The sequence below is a fragment of the Palaemon carinicauda genome, chromosome 24 (genome assembly GCF_036898095.1).
Source record: "Palaemon carinicauda isolate YSFRI2023 chromosome 24, ASM3689809v2, whole genome shotgun sequence".
Lineage (NCBI taxonomy): Eukaryota > Metazoa > Arthropoda > Malacostraca > Decapoda > Palaemonidae > Palaemon > Palaemon carinicauda.
Window position 1 is genome coordinate 50,632,902 of NC_090748.1, and position 17,454 is coordinate 50,650,355.

The 17,454-nt window shown below is 42.6% G+C and overlaps 1 protein-coding gene across 1 annotated transcript; it reads right to left on the bottom strand.

The window, feature by feature from the left end:
- Window positions 1-4,850: 4,850 nt before the first annotated feature.
- Window positions 4,851-5,246, bottom strand: LOC137618358 (protein FAM200A-like). The gene has a single exon (XM_068348526.1). It carries the CDS (start codon window positions 5,244-5,246, stop codon window positions 4,851-4,853), a length of 396 nt encoding a protein of 131 aa, XP_068204627.1.
- Between the last annotated feature and the right edge of the window lie 12,208 nt (window positions 5,247-17,454).

Sequence of the window (17,454 nt, forward strand, 5' to 3'; positions counted from 1 at the left end):
TCCAGGTTACACATATCTCTCACGTGAAGTGACATCCAGTGGGCATAATAAGTGTGGTTCAGACTGAAGAACCATGGCATCAATTTAGTCCTTGTACAAATTAAAGTCACCAGTGCGAAATGAACGCACTAATGCCAAGACAAGCAGTTCCAATTCAAGATTTGTGTACCAATACAGGAATTGTGGACTTTCAGTCTTTCGCTGCATGCACCACATGTGAAAATTCTCCGGGGGTCTCTGCACAGGTGGCAACATAAACATCATATGCTTTCTTCAGGAAAATATACAGCGTGCATACAGTTACTTCATGGGCATGCCGTGTCCGGGTTACATGGGATGTCTTGAGAAAGGATTCTGCAATTCCAGGAGTAGCAAACTCTGCTTCTTGAAGAGCCTCAACCCATCCGCTCCCTTCCAGCCAATGACCTAGGACTTTGTAGGAGGTCATCTCCGTGTGGAGTCCACCTGGAAGAATAACAAACTTGTCCTCTCCATACAGGCTGGCCATGGACCATTGTAGCTGTTTCAGCTTAGCAAACAGAGGCTGATAGACACTAATCACAGGAATCTGACCAGAGTTGACATGTTGCACAGCTGCTTGAATAACATCACAGCAGTGATGCAACAAAGATGGAGAGCTGGCCTCCTCTGCAAACAGAGGCAGCCTGGCATTGATTGAAGGCAAAAGGTTTGATTCTGACATTTGACTGGCATGATATCCTGCCCAAGATGTGTTAGACTCGCATGATATATCACCAGCATGCAGCTTCTCAACATGAGTCAGCCAGACAGTTTCTTTTTCCATCTCTTCACTCAGATTATCACAGGAAGATGTCAGGTTACCTGAGGTGAGTGGAACATAGATATAACCAGATGGTAGACTTGTGGGCTTTATTTCACTATAAGTCACAGGTAAGTCAGACATCTTTCTCTGCCCTCTCAAAGGTGTTATTGAATGGGTGAAACCTCAATTGGCATCAACACTCTCAGTTGTAATATTTTGGATCCAAGATAAGCTTGTGCCATAAAATGAACCAGTGGAGGATGCTGAGCTGGGATTGTGGTCAATATTGTCAGCAGTTGCAGTGATGAACTGATTCTTATGAATCTGGGGAGGACAGACTACCAATCTGATGATAATACTGGCAGACCTTATTTCCTAGTGATGTAATTATATCAATGATGCGATCATATGAGGCTAACACACCAAAGGCATAAAGGCAATCGACCAACTGCCTTTCTCTTGTCAATGCATGGGCCTTAAGTCCCATATAAACCGGTAGTGGCGTCTCCCGGTCTTTGCCGTGATGGAAATGTTGTTCTTTCCCATAATCTCGATGCCTCTTGATGCTGTTGAACACTAACAACTGAGCAATGGTGAGCACTGGTTGACTGAGGTTCTTGTTGCATGTTTAATCCACAATATTTGACCCTTTGATGAGCATGCTGACAAGGGATAGAAGGGACTGAGGCACGGATACCACCTGACTGTTCTGGTCAAATGACCCCATGAAGGTTACTTTTTGTGCAAAAATTTCATTTTGGATTGAGTCTGCAATCAGAGTCATCATTACACTCTGTTCATCTCAAGCAGTCTGGTGGTCTTGACGTAGAAGGGCACCCAGATCTTCTTCGTAAGCCATGAACACTTCTCTCCCTTCCTTGTAGGCTTTCACTCCAGGGAGATGCATGAGAATTCGGTCTTTAAGGTGTGAACTGTTTATTCTGAAGTCAACATCCACACCAAGCTGATCTAATCACTGAGTGTAAAGCTTGGTACAATCTGCAAGTTTGAACACCTTAATGTCCTCATATTGTCTCTTCTCTTCTATATAGGATATCAGCTCTGCTAATGAAATTCTTTTGCATGTTTGGTCACTTGAGATACATGGAATTTGTTAGACCTTTACACGTGCACTTTTGTACAAATTGGTGAGTCATCTTGCATGATAATTTTCCTCAAGGGCAATAAGGTCTCCTGCACTTATTTTTTCCAGAACAGCCTCATTTTGGATCTCATGTGCACACTTCCTCACTCGTTAATCTAATTGAAATGTGCAGACTTCATGAAGCTTTTCGTTTGCAGTTACTAGTTTGGAACAGAAGAAACACAAGGAAATCTGCCTACAAGTGTGCTGCTATCTAATCCTCCAGTAGTGCTGCTTGTGAAAATCCTTTTAGAGGTAGTTGGTTCTTCATTTGATTTCCGCTTTTGCTCTTTGGCACGGTCCAATTTACTTTTCCCAAATTTTAAATAGCAGGACTTATGCCACTTTGCCTTCTTTTCTCTAAATGTGGATTCCACACCATTCCCATGGTCCAAACGTGTAACTTCTATTTGTACAGGCATGCACCCGAGTTCACTGAATTGACAGATGTTCTCAGAAATTGTCTTATAGCCTGCATTAGTGGGACATGTCGATGGCTCTATCCTGTCTAGGTGACAAAGAACACATTTCAACCAGTCAGTTGTCTGGATAGCTGTCTGTGAGGGGCTCGATCATTTCCAAGCATGCACCACTAGGTTAGTTGAAGACACCTTATCACCAGTGAATAACTACACATCTACACTACCAGCCCTGAAAAAAAAAATAAAATTCAAGAATTATTAAATAAAATCATTGGGAGCATGCACTGGCATTTAATACCATTGTTCTCTAAATACAGGCCAACAAATGTGGATATGTAAAAAAGGCCCAAATGGTTTTACAGTTAGATAAATGCATTCCCATCAAGCATTAGTGATCCATGTGCACTTAATTTTGTCTCTAGAAGATATTATGAATCATTAAGCTATAAATGTGTATTGAAATACAGTAAATTGATCGGTATAAGTGGTCTGCAAACATCAGTTATGCTTGGTTGCTAAGGAAAATGTGTAGCTTAGCAACTGTTGCTATGATGTATATGTATATGTATATGCTCCAGAAGATATTATGAATCATTAAGCTATGCATATGTATTGAAATACAATAAATTGATAGGTATAAATGGTTTGCAAACATCAGTTATGCTTGGTTGCTAAGGAAAATGTGCTGCCTAGCAATTGTTGCTATGGTGTAACTATAGTAATTGCTCAAGGTTGTGTTAGCATGAACAGAAATTTTACAGATGTTGAGATATATTAATATTTCTCAGGAAAATTGGTTTGCAGACATCAGATATGCTTCGTTGCTAAGGAAATTTTGTTACTTAGCAACTTTTGCTATAATGTATATATTGCTATCACTCCAGGGTGGTGTTAGTAAGAAGACCAAAGCTGCAGATATTGAAATACATGAAATATTTCAGTAAAATTGATCTGCAGGCTTTTCACATGTTGGTTGCTATGGAAAAAATGTTACCCAGCAACCGTTGCTATGGTATGCACAATTTCCACCGGCTCCACTCCTTAATTATGTTAAGTATCATTGGGTCTACATTTGTAGAAATTCTCATGCTTTTATCATCATCCGAGCGATTTTCGCACCAATCACCTAGACTGAAAGTTCTAGGCAAAGTGTTACCGATTCGTAGCAGTTTAGCACGAGAACCGCACAAATACGAACACACAACCAATATTAAAACACGGCCACGCATCGTTATAGGCATTTCTATTAAGAGACAGGATAAAAGTGCTGATACATGATCCCCCAAGGAATACCCTTATAATAGGACCTCTCATATTCTATTATACTAGAAAATGAGGCATATAATTCATAATAATTCATACATATCTGCTTATTTGAAATAATTCCGGTTTATTACAGTACTCACAACATTTTATAGTGCCCAGCTTGTGAAAAAGGAGCATTGAATAATATACTTTGTTTGCTATTTCGTGAATAGTTTTTTCGTACTTCAAAACATCTGTTCGTTATTTATAGCTCTGAAAATGATAATAATATGATATATAGTATTCCTTGTTCTAAATATGACTTATCTTATGTCGATCACACATCCAAAAGCATTTCTTTCAGAATGAAATAGCATAAGCCGGCCGTCTCCAGGGATCTGTTAATACGGTCATGGCCTCACATTCTTAACTTATCTGGGATCATCAATGATCTGACAGGTGAGGGATGCTATTCTTTAAGTGTGTGCATTCTCATTGCGAGTCGGTCGATGTCACTAATAAGACGAAAGTATTATCTCCAACCAAGTCTTTTCACTTTTCCCCCTCCTGGCTATGATACATATCTTAGACTCATCATATTTCAGTCTTCGTTTCTTCTACAGTGGTTCTTAAACTTTTTTGCCTTGCGCCCCCCTTTTGCATTAAGCATAGATCCCATGCCCCCCCCCTGCCCACCCTTGAATTTTTGCCAAACTAGAAAGTACCGTATGCATATATGTATTGTTTTTATAAACAATACGTTGCGTTTTGTATGCTAATATACTTCATTGATTATGTGAGTATATGGATGAATGATAGATTTTTATTTCATTGCTGTTGATTTTTTATGGGAATGCACTTTACTATATTTCAATAAAATAAACATTGCTCATAGAAAATTGGTAAAATAAATATATTATGATGAAACAAAATTTTATCTTAATCTATTTTCAAACTGTTTTAGCATTATACAGAGTACAGTCATTACATTGATAGAAAATACTAAAAAAATACTGATTACTGCAAAAACAAACATAATTTTTACTCTTAATACAATCATTCATGGATCATGACCACATCAAAAAATACTATACATCCTCCTTAATGATTGATTTATCCATATTTATGTAGTATTGTAAAACAAAATACATCATAATTACTACATTTCTATTTTCATTGTTACTATTTTCACTACTTGTAATATTATAGAAAAAGGGGATTATACCCAGTGGCCTTTTTGACTTCGTGCTACTCATCAGTGGGATGGGTGATACTGGCTCTCATGAGCAACTTGTGGGGGAATATTTGGTGGTGTTTGGCTCAATGCCCATCGGAGATCACTTGCCACATCAAGCTTATTTCTTTTCTTCGTTTTGATTCCAACTAATGCTGAGAACCCTGCCTCACAAAGGTAAGTAGACGAAAAGGGGACAATCACTTGTAGGATTCGCCGACTGATTTTCTGGTAAACTGAAAGATATTTTATCCAAAACTTTTTCATACCAAGAGATGTAAAAACATCTTTTGCCACAGAATTAAACTTCAGTTCTAGGAACTGCTCTTGTAAATAATCTGGAACATCATCAACTGTAGTAATTACCAACACTTGATAATAGTTGAAATATATTACGCAGGACTTGAAAGCCCTCATTACTTCGTATGACAGACTGAGCCAGACGACTGCAACCCTTTGTTATTATAAGAGCGGGTGAGGTGAGCAATAAGGTGGTACAAGGAAACATTTCTCTGACCGCTCTCATCTAAGGGTTAATCACACGTGTCACTTTGATAACTTTTGGCATTTATTAATTGAATTTTTGGCATGCCTTGAGATGATAATTAAAAAAGACATATGGAAGCAGTGATAATGTTTTTGACCATTTTGCAATTAATATTACAAAAAAAAAAAAAAAAAAAAAAAAAAAAAAAAAAAAAAAAAAAAAATGCCACCATCTAGCAGCCCTGCTTGCGCCTCCCTTGGAAGCTCCTGGCCGCGCCCCCCAGTTTAAGAATCACTGTTCTACACACACACAAACACACACACACACACACACATATATATATATATATATATATATATATATATATATATATATATATATATATGAAAACAAAGTGCTCAGAAGAATATTGGGAGTTAATTGATAGGACAGGACTAAAAATAAAATTATAAGAGAGATTGCCCGAGTGCCATATGTGGATGAGATCATGATGAGTGGTAGATGGAGATGGTTTTGACATGCTCTTTGCCCTCCCCAAAAGAGATTACAACACCATAAGGCACTAGAAGAGTTGGAAGACCAAGGCCTACATGGCTGAGGACTATGAAATAGGAAGTAAGTGATGATGAATGGAGAAGTATTGATTTAAGAGCTCAAGAGAGAGACGATTGGCAAAATCTAACTAAGGCCCTTTAGCGTCAATAAGCGCAGGAGGAGATGAAGATGATGATGATGATGATGATGTATATATATATATATATATATATATATATATATATATATATATATATATATATATATATATATATATATATATATATATATATATATATATATAACAAAGCTCGTGATTTTAATCGAAGTAAATATCAACCACAATGGCATTTACTATCGAATTTTACCTTTGGGAATGTATATCCACTGGAGACCTATGCCTCCGAGTCGAAACAATGCCAGCAGGGACTCTTAACAACCATGCTATCAAGAGAGATACAGGTTTATTTCAAGTCCACTGTACATATTCCTGTCGAATTCAATAATCTGTTCCTAGACTTCATCGACCATCTCCAACATTATAGGGGATTAGTGAGTTTGCAACACCTGGGTATTTATGATGAATATCAGTCACTAAAACTCGTGATTTTAATCAATGTAAATATCCACCACAATGACATTTGATATCGAATTCTACCTTTAGGAATGTATACCCACTGGAAATTCCTTTATGATAAATGTTTCCGGTTGGGCAAGAATTCAAACCCACGCCTTTTAGTCGCAATAACGTCAGCTTGGATTCTTACTAACCATGCTATTAAGAGAGATATGAGTTCATTTCAAGTCCACAGTACATATCCCTGTTGAATTCAGGAATCTGTTCTTCGTATTGAAATCAACCATCTCCACTATCATAATTGATGAGTGAGTTTGCAACACCCGGCTATCTATGATGAATATCTATCGCCAACACTCGTGATTTCAATTAATGCAAATATCAACCACAATGGCATTTGATATCGAATTCTACCTTTGGAAATGTATTTTCACTGGAAATTCCTTTATGATAAATGTTTCTGGCTTTGCAAGGATTCGAACCCATGCCTCTAAGATAGAAACAATGCCAATGTGTTTGCAGTAGCTCGAACCATGCCAATCCCCACCCAATTTCCATATCTACCATATTATCTAAACGTCTATCCTCTTTTTCATAATTTGCAGTTTAGTTTAGCAAAGTTCTTGGAGTACGTGATACTCTTCTTGCAATTTCTAATGTTGTACATAAATACCTTGATTATAGTAAAAAAAATTCCCATGATTGGTCTTGATTTTAGTTGTGCCATTGACTTTTAATCACGAGGACATTGTTTTAAAACTTTAACAGATTGGAATAGGTTGGTCTTTTCTTAACTTCATTATTGAATTCTTAAGTAATAGATTGCTGAGATAAATTGTTGGTCACCATAGTCTCTATAGAAATGAAGTATTTAGTGTTCCTCAGTGTCATGTTCTTGCCCATTACTTTTCATACTACAGTATATACAGATGATGCAGTTTGGCCAAGAAAATAAGCTCGGTGCATATACAGAAAATGCTAATCTTTTTAGATTACTTCTATTTCCTGGATAAAGAACTAGGGTTATAGAATCCCTTTGTAGAGATTTGGCTAAAGTAAGAGAACAAAGATGGCTAATTGAGAAAGTTTTATAAAAATTTTCAGTGATCAGTCGAACTTCAGGAAATGTTTTAATTCTTTCATTCTACCTTGTTTCGATTATTTTTCTCCTGTCTGGTCTTCAGCTGCCGATTCTCATCTTAGTTAGTTGTATTGAAATTCACGGTCTATGGAATTTATTATTTCTAATCTGGATATTAATCTGTCACGCTCGTTCAGTTAGTTCTTTATGCATGTTGCATAAGATTTTTCCTAATTCAGATATTCCATTGCATTTACATTTTCGTAAACTGTACCCTCCTTAAAGTAGTACTATGTATTAATTTCATTCTAAAAGGCATGCCTTCTCCATCATAAGGCACAATACTGCAAAGTATTTTATCCGCCTTCTCCTGCTCTGACCAATTTGTTATCCTAATATGGCGGTGGAGTCATTGGAGCTTTTGAAGTTCAAATATTTTTTTAATGATTTTATGCTGAACAGATTGACATAACTGTCTTTTTATAGTTTATACACGACTGATTATTTTTACATATTTACTGATTATAAAACATTTTATATCTTTTATTAATATCTAATATAGTTTGTTTGCTAGGTCCTTATTTCTTTTCCTCCGTGGATTCAATTCCTTTAGTTTTGTAGGATTCAGGTTTTCCATCCACTGTTGTAGATTGGCTAGTAATAATAATAAGAATAATAAGAATAATAAGAATAATAAGAATAAGAATAATAATAATAATAATAATAATAATAATAATAATAATAATAATTATTATTATTATTATTATTATTAATATCATTAATATTATTATTATTATTTAATAATAATAATAATAATAATAATAATAATAATAATGATAATAATAATAATAATAAACGGAGTTTGAGCGAAGCGAAAAATCTATTTTCGGGTGAGATAGCCATGACGTCCTGATGGAAGGTTCCTTCAGTAGCTTCCTAGGGTATATTTAACTACAGGGATATTCCCAGAGAATTAAACTAAAGGTTATCACAGAATTCTAACTTTTGGTGCGAGTACCCTAAAGGTTTCCCTCTAGGATATCGTATATCAACAGGGGACGCATGTATTAACACGCCACATAGCTATCTGCACCCCATATAGAGTTAACACTTCGATATGAAAGGTGGAGAATAACTGGGGAGCCGTTCCACAGTTACACTCGTCCGTGGCTGCTTTTGGTACTCGAAACGTAAACAAACGGGCGCCATTGCTAAATGACGTCAATCCGTCCTCATCCTGATGCCAGCTTTTTGCTAATCTCCATGATACAGCAGGACAGGGCGGGCCCTGAAAGGCTGGACTAGAATAGACGGGAGGGTTCATCAGGACGTCATGGCTATCTCACCCAAAAATAAATTTTTCGCTTCGCTCAAAATCTGTTTTTTGGGCTCAAGCCATGACGTCCTGATGGAAGTGTACCAGAGAATTAATGTATCGTGGAAATTTTCCCCTTTTTATGCAAGTGCCAAGGGCTTCGAATAGAGGTATGTAACATGTCCTTGCTAGAGTTTCCGTGGGGATCCAGCTTCCTGCCCCCCTGGCAGAGAAGTCCTGGTGGACCATACCAATATCTCGAAGCGATCATTGAAGGCTACTCAGCCTGCGGAGAGTTCGTGCAGGACTCGGAGACGAGACATAAGGTTAATATTCGGGTAGGAATATTATCAAGCATAGGTAAGTGATAAATAATCACTACGCTCCTTGGAGGAGAGATCAATCTGGTCTCGAAGGCAGGACGAAGGTAAGTATTCAGGTAGGAATATTACCACAGCATGAGTGAGTATATAATACAAGTATATTTATATTATTCTTCTCTTTCAAAAGGAAGGGGTTAAATGAAACTATGACAATCATATATTTCATAATAAATAATAGGAGCGGAGAGAGACGCACATGTAATAAAATAGACATTTTATTTCATAGATTGCAGATTATTGTGATAACAATTGCAATGATAAGTGTAAAGTTAATTTACAATAATAAAGAATAATGTACATAGAAAATAAAAGACTTCAATCTTGAATATGAAAGAAATTTCACTTTTAGAAACACAAGTTCCAGAGGAACGTCAGTCTTTTTCAAAGAAAAAACACATTATGCCCTAGAGCATGTGGCACTCATGTGAAGTCTATGACATTTCACCTTGATAAGAACAGTCTATTAGAAACACTAAGTGTCCATGAAATCACTATGTATCACAAGAGGGTCAACACAGGCACCCGTAGAGTTAAAGTCCCAAGTAACTCACTGTTCTATGCAGTTAAACGGCAGGTTTCATAACACTACCTGCGGCTACCACGAAATGTTTAACTTCATGCACTTGCTTCGCGTAGTGCTTGAAGAAAACGCGCGACGATTTCCACCCTGTGAAGCTCTTGAGGCTTTCGAAATCCATGCTCTGGAAGAAGTTCAGAGAAGACGCGACTTTTCTAGGATCATGACCTGCGGGTGTACTGTCAGGATCCGCTCTGCGAATGAAGTAGGTGATTTTCGCTCTTAGTTGTTTCAGTGACAAGTCACTACCCGATGTTTCTCCTTTGAGGAGTTGTCCTCCACCGAAGTCTGAAGTTCTTCGAAGATAGACCTTAAGACTCTCCAATGGGCATAGAGAGACATCTTCCTTCAGGGGGCAGATTCTCCAAGGGCCCCATCTCTTGGTGGGTAGTTCATTCTTGGCGAGAAACGTCGGATCAGGGAAGAGGGTAAGTTCTCCTGTATCTGCGAACAGGATATGACCCTCTTCTCTTGACAATGCCACTATTTCACTGACTCGGGCTCCCGAGGCGAGAGCAAAAAGGAAGATAACTTTTTGAGTCAAGTCTTTTAGAGGGCACGAATCGTTGTCCAGGTTAGAGGTAAAATGGAGCACCTTGTCCAGGGACCAGGAGATAGGTTTTGGCGGAGGTGCTGGGCGTAGTCTAGCGCATGCCTTTGGTAGTTTATTGAAGATATCGCTGGACAGATCAATCTGGAAGGCGTACAGTAGTGGTCTAGTCAAAGCCGATTTGCAGGTGGAAATCGTGTTGGCTGCCAAGCCTTGTCCACGAAGGTGAATGAAGGACATGCAAAAATCAATGGTGATTTCCGTAGGATATTTTGCTTTAACGAACGAGACCCTCTTTCTCCAGGAAGATTCGCATTGCCGTCGTGTGGATTCAGTCTTGTATTCCTCGAGGAAGTCTAGACTTTTCTTCGAGATTCCAAACCTTTTCTTTGCAGCTAAGGAGAGAAAATCATGAAATGAAGGTCCCTGAATTTCAGTGATGAAGCGAAGACAGTCGACTTCTGTACTTGTTGAGAGAGAACTGGGCCAGGTAGAGGGATCAGCGTGGGCTGCAGCTCCAGGACCCAAGGGTACCAATTGCTCCGGGGCTACTTGGGAGCCACTAGGGCCGCTGTCCCTTTGAAGGTTCTCAGTTTGGAGAGGACTTTCAGCAGAAGGTTGGGGGGAGGGAACAGGTATATCCTCGACCATCTGTTACAATCCAGTGACATGGCATCCACTGCTTCTGCCTTGGGGTCCTCGTACGGGGCCACATATCGAGGAAGTTGATTGTTGTCGCTCGTTGCGAAGAGATCGATCTGAAGTTCCGGGACTTGGTGAGAGATGAAGGAGAATGATCTTGCGTCTAGAGACCATTCCGACTCTATTGGGTTTGTCCGTGATAGAGCGTCCGCCGTCACGTTGCGGAATCCTTGTAGGTGAACTGCAGACAGGTGCCATTTCTTCTTTTCTGCCAGACGAAAGATCGGAAGAAGTACCTGATTTATCTGGGGCGATCTGAAGCCCTGACGATTGAGACATCTGACTACCACCGAGTTGTCCAGAGTCAGACGGATGTGGATCGAGGGAGGCGGGGAGAGTTTCTTCAGGGTAAGAAGAACCACCATGGCCTCCAAGATGTTGATGTGAAACGTCTTGAATAGGGGAGACCATGTTCCCTGAACCTGTCGTTGGTGGGAGTGACCTCCCCAACCCTCCAGTGAAGCGTCCGTGTGGATGTTGATCGATGGAGGCGGGTGTTGAAGAGGGATGGACCTTTTCAGGGCCTTTGCTTCCGACCACGGCTTTAATAGTAAGCGAAGTCTGTTTGGAAACCGTCTCTTGAGGTCTCTTCGAGCGATGGATGCAAAACGTCTCCAGACTCCCGCGGCATCCTTTAGCTGTGCGCGAAGCACTGGGTTTGTCACAGAGGCGAACTTTAGAGAGCCGAGAACTTGTTCCTGCTGTCGTCTTGAGATCCGTTTGGATTTCAGAAGTCTTTTGACAGACCCTGCTATTTCCTTCCTTTTCTTCTGTGGGATGGAAAGGCGGTGTGACTGAAGATCCCAATGAATTCCCAACCATTGGAACTTCTGAGCTGGAGAGAGGCGAGATTTCTCGGTGTATATCTTGAATCCCAGATGCTCTAGGAACTGGGTGACTTTGTTGCAGGCTCTTACACAATCTTCGGGCGATGTCGCCAAGACTAGCCAGTCGTCTAGGTAGGCCATCACTTGGACGCCCTGAAGGCGGAGTTGTTGGACGATGGCGTCTGCCAGCTTGGTGAAGATCCGTGGAGCCACGTTGAGCCCGAAGGGCATGGCCCTGAAGGCGTAACTTTTCCTTTGGAGTCGAAATCCTAGGTAGGAGGAAGCGTGATGATTCATTGGAATGTGCCAGTATGCATCTGCCAGATCTATAGAGACCGTATAGGCCCTTTGAGGCAGAAGGGTCCTTATTTGTTGCAGTCAGCATCTTGAACTTGTTGTTCGCAATGAACTTGTTGAGAGGGGATAAGTCTAGAATGAATCTGAGTTTGTCGGAGTCCTTCTTGGGAACGCAAAATAGTCTCCCTTGGAACCTGGTTGACTTTACCCTCTTGATCACCTTCTTGTTCAAGAGTTCTAGGACATATTCTTCCAGGAGGGTTGACTGTTGGAAGAATTGCTGGAAGGCTGGGGGTGGTTGCGTCCAGCTCCAGCCCAGTCCCTTCTTGACGATGCTGTGTGCCCAGGGATCGAAGGTCCAACGATCCTGGAATTGGCGGAGTCTTCCTCCCACCGGAAGCACTTCATTGCTTCTGGTGTCCGGAGGGTTTGCCACCTCGGCCGCTAGCTCCTCTTCCTCCTCTGCCTCTGGAGGGGCGGCGAGACGAATCTCTGCCGGAACCTCTGCTTGAGCCCCTACCTCTGGGACGAAAGGTAGTAGCATGTTGCTCAAACGCAGGGGTAAAGACCGGTGACTGCGACACCACCGGTTGGGGGACCAACTGAAAGGTCTGCTGTGGCTGTGTGGCCACTTGGGGAGTAGCGGAACCCGGAAACTGCCGTCTCTGTTGATGTTGCTGGGGTCTTGGTTTCTGAGATTTCCTCTTAGGTTGAGGGCCATCGTCCTGAGAGGATTTCCTTTTTCTCGACATGCCCCACTTGTGGAGAAGGTTCCTATTCTCCGTGGCGGCCTTGACTGCAATCTCTTTCACCAGGGAGGAGGGAAAGAGATATTTACCCCAGATATTGGAGGAAATCAGCCTCCGGGGTTCGTGTTTCACCGTCGCGTTGACAAGGACTAATTCACGACAGGCTCTGCGAGCCTTAGTGAAGCTATAAAGGTCCTTAGTCACCGTTGCCAAGTGTGTTTTGGCTAGGACCATGTAAAAGTCCGGGACTCTAGTATACCCGGCCATAAGTTCTAGCTGTACCTGGAGGGACAGCGATGCGGCAAGCCTCTCCTTCGTATCCTGTTCCCTACGAAGGAGGTGATCATTTTGCCTTGGGAGGTCCTCATTGAATTGACGACCGGCTACGTCAGGCTCTAACTTCCCCACCGTGAAGGTTGACTGGACGTCTTTCCAGTGCCTATCATCGGGAGGAATGGTAAGGGAGAAGGGTCTGCACTCCTCCAGTGCAGAGCAAGGTTTCCCTTCCTCCACTGCCTTTAAGACCGCTGTGAAGGCCTTTTCGATGAAGGGGAAAGTCGCAGCATTCACCGCAACGAAGGTTGGGTACTTCTTACTGAGCGTCGGCATCTTGGAGTTGGTGAAACCCCTACTCTTCACTGCCTGGGCTAGCATAGCCTGGGCCTTCGCGAGATCAAACACGATAACCTCCTTCGGTTCGGTCTCCTCCTTTGAGGCTGGTTTGGACCTGAGCCGGACGTAACAGTCCGGATAAGCCTCGAAGTTCGGGAAGAATTCCATTTCTTCCAACAAGATAGAGCCAACCTTCTCACTGATGAAGATCTTACCAGTCGTGATTGGCATATGCTCGGTATATCTCCATGGGTTAGTTTACGAGCAAGTGGGGAGGTCCTTAACCGAAATCCGTTTCGGTTGTTTAAAGTTAACTAGAGTAGACCGGAATTGCTCCTGGGTTTCTTGTAGCTTTCTTTCCACGAGGGCTTCAAGCATCTTGAAGACCTCCTGAGTGCCCGATGGAAGAGGGTCCGGGGTGGCGGAAGTTGAAGGAACAGGTTCCTCGGACGGTGCAAGAGTCGCTGCGGGAGTAAGAGCGGGAGCGACCTCGGTCTCCGAATCAGGATATTCCACCTGATCTTCCTCATAGTCGAGTTCCTCGCCCATGAGGTTCTTCTCCGTCTCTTCTGACACTTCCGACATACGTTCCACGTTATCGGAATCCAAGTGGCACTCATGCATGGACTGGGCCATGACAATATCAGGTTCCACCACGAGCTGGACGGTGGGGATCTGATCACTGGGGATCACAGAGTCTTTGGATGCCTTTGGGAAAAGCAAGGCCCTCAAATCTTCGCTGGGGAGATACGGTCCGGTGGCGTTCTTCTGGAAGCCCCGCACCCACTTGCGTAGCTTCTCTCGAGCGTTGTCCCTTGCCTCCGCTGAAGGAGGGTCGTCGAACGCCGCGGCCAAACGACTCTTACAGACTGTACAGTTCTGCAGGTCCCAGTATTTCAGGTCGCCTCTCTTGGCGGCGCAGGGGGCATGGGTCCGGTACGCCTTGTGCCCGTAGAAGTCCGGGCGCTTCACTCCACAGAAGTTGCTTTCACACTTCATATACTCCTCCTGTAAAAGAAAGAGATCATGAGTACATGGAAGGCATAAGAATGACTTACATTACTCTAAAATTAAGATTACTAAATCTAAATTTTTGAGCATTAAAGTAATTCACAAGGTATTATAATGCCTGAGAGTAGTGAGCGGGAAAGGAAGTAGATAGACACATACTTGTGAATCCCGCCCAGTCGGTTACCGTAACCTTATCAGTAGGCAATTTTTTTTGTGGCCGAAGGTCACAAAACGGAAATCCATATGGATAAGCCGTGGTGGGTAGAAGCTAAGCCTCTAACAGAAATTGCCCGGTAGGTGTAGCAGGGACTGAGACCACTCAGATCCCTGGGTAAAAGGGGAATAGGAGAAACCCCTTATTAGATATAGGTTCCGGCAATCGGCTGCACTAAGACACACAGAGTATGCTGGATTATTGTAATGTGCAATCAGACAGCACAGCCACAATTTTAGATGGTAAGACAATACCTATATATGGAAGTGGCTAAGCCATCTGGCTGCAGTATGTTGGCTGTCGGCATGTTGCTGGCAGGTATGAGAAGGGGTGCATGTCCCTTAACGTCTCCGGGGGGTGCCGGCAGACCGACGGCACGCCGGAGGCCGGTCCTGCAGGGTGGAAGGCATCAAGACAGACACATTGAGTATCTAAAATATAATACCATCGTGGCGACCGCCGGTACAGCGGCGGGTCACCGGCAGGAGGCGGCTGCTCCGGCAGCCGAAGGCTGACGGCCTGGTGAGCTTGGATCAATTCATAAGATGGATATGTATATGGTTGTATACCTAGACCGCCGGCAATCAATGCCGGCACGCCGGCAATCAATTCCGGCACGCCGGTGGCCGGCACCGAGGGTCAGCCTGCTGTTACTAGGTAAAATGAGGGGTGGGACGTCGGCTGGATGTCGACGGAAGGCGGCAGCCTCCGGCACACGGAAGGCTGACGTCTTAGTGGGGGGAGGGCATCTTACAAAAGAATGTCACCAGAGGTAAAGGCGGTATTGCCGGCGGTGGAGGCGGCAAGGGACCGGCACCAGGATAGACGGAGAGAAAGGTAAGGAGGGATGGAAGGGGTAAGATCTCATACCCCTCCGGCATCCCTCCGGAGAGAATGCACTCATAATAGGAGTAGATACTCCTAGCATCCGGCGGCAGGGAGCCGGCAGTCGGCCGGGTGCCTGGGGTAACCCAAGGGAGGATTAGAGGGCACTCAAGAAGGGGGAAATCCCCGCCGGCCGGACCGTTGCCGGCAACTACCCCCATAGAATGCTATGAAGGGTATGTGTACCAGAGCAGCCAGCTTAGCAGGAGAACAAGTTAGCCCTACCACTCCACCCAAGGGAGGAGTTGTAGGACTAAGGACAGATGTGCATAGGCAAGCCTTCACCAATGGGATAGGTGGGGAGGGAGAAGATGAGGGGTCTTTCTATAGGGGAGACTCTGTATGAGAACGGCCACCAAGGAGAGGGAGAACGCTCCCTAACCTAGGTTAGGTAACCCAGAATGAGAATGGTACAGGAGTACCGTCTCTAACTATAATAGAGCAAAGTCAACCACCAGAGCATAACCTAGAGAAGGAGGGCTAACTCCTAGGCTAGGTAAGCTGAAAGACACATCGCAAGTTGCTGGGAGGGAGGAGTAACCCAACCAGGTGCAACTGAGGAAGGGCAGAGCCGTTCCTTATTTCTCGGTCACGACCCTAAAGGAGGATCATTCCCTTAGGGTTAACAGAGAAGCAATAAATACTCTGTTTGTAGACAAGATTCCCCTATATAGAAGGGGAAAAAAGGCCACACAGAGGGAACGCCCGCAGGCAGGGGGATTAGGGAGCATATAGGGGTTCCTACATTAGGATAGGATGGAAAGATACGCAATCAACCCGGTCCCCTATATGGTCCCCAAAGGCGAAAACACTTACATCACAGTTAACAGTATGTTTAATAATGCCACAATATTCATAACTTAACCTAGGAACACTTGTATATATCATGCATGAAAACAAGCACTAGGCTATCCAGCCTAGGGGCTAAGCTAGCGATCTAGTATGCGGTCGAACGGCGACCGAGTCTGATGAGCGCTAAAACACGGTATAAGTAATTCCTAGCTACGAAGACTAAATAACTAATAATATTAATTAGTTAAGTGACCGGAGAAGGCTGTTCTGGCTAACTAAATAAAGCATGCGATATGAACAGCAACGCCATAAAATGGCGCGTCTGGGATCGGCACAGCTCTGCCACAAAACTCAATATTTTACGAAAAGTAGAAGTTACTTTACGGCTATAGCTTATTTAAACAATACTGGGACCTGGTACTCAACTTTCCAGAAGAAGGCGAGGCTGAAGGTAGCGACATAACGGCGATGTAAGCAGATGAAAAACGCACTCAAGGAAAATCTGACCAAAGCAAGGAACTACAGACTGAAGGATGAGGATATACGTGACGTCATTTAGCAATGGCGCCCGTTTGTTTACGTTTCGAGTACCAAAAGCAGCCACGGACGAGTGTAACTGTGGAACGGCTCCCCAGTTATTCTCCACCTTTCATATCGAAGTGTTAACTCTATATGGGGTGCAGATAGCTATGTGGCGTGTTAATACATGCGTCCCCTGTTGATATACGATATCCTAGAGGGAAACCTTTAGGGTACTCGCACCAGAAGTTAGAATTCTGTGATAACCTTTAGTTTAATTCTCTGGGAATATCCCTGTAGTTAAATATACCCTAGGAAGCTACTGAAGGAACCTTCCATCAGGACGTCATGGCTTGAGCCCAAAAATAATAATTATTATTATCATTATTATTATTATTTTTAATAATAATAATAATAATAATAATAATAATAATAATAATAATAATAATAACACTGGTTTACAAAGAAATTGAGGCTAGCACAAAAATATCCGTTTTTACCTAATTTGAGGGT

Coding starts and splice junctions, on each gene's coding strand:
- LOC137618358 (XM_068348526.1), bottom strand. CDS start 5,246: ATGAGGGCTTTCAAGTCCTGCGTAATATATTTCAACTATTATCAAGTG.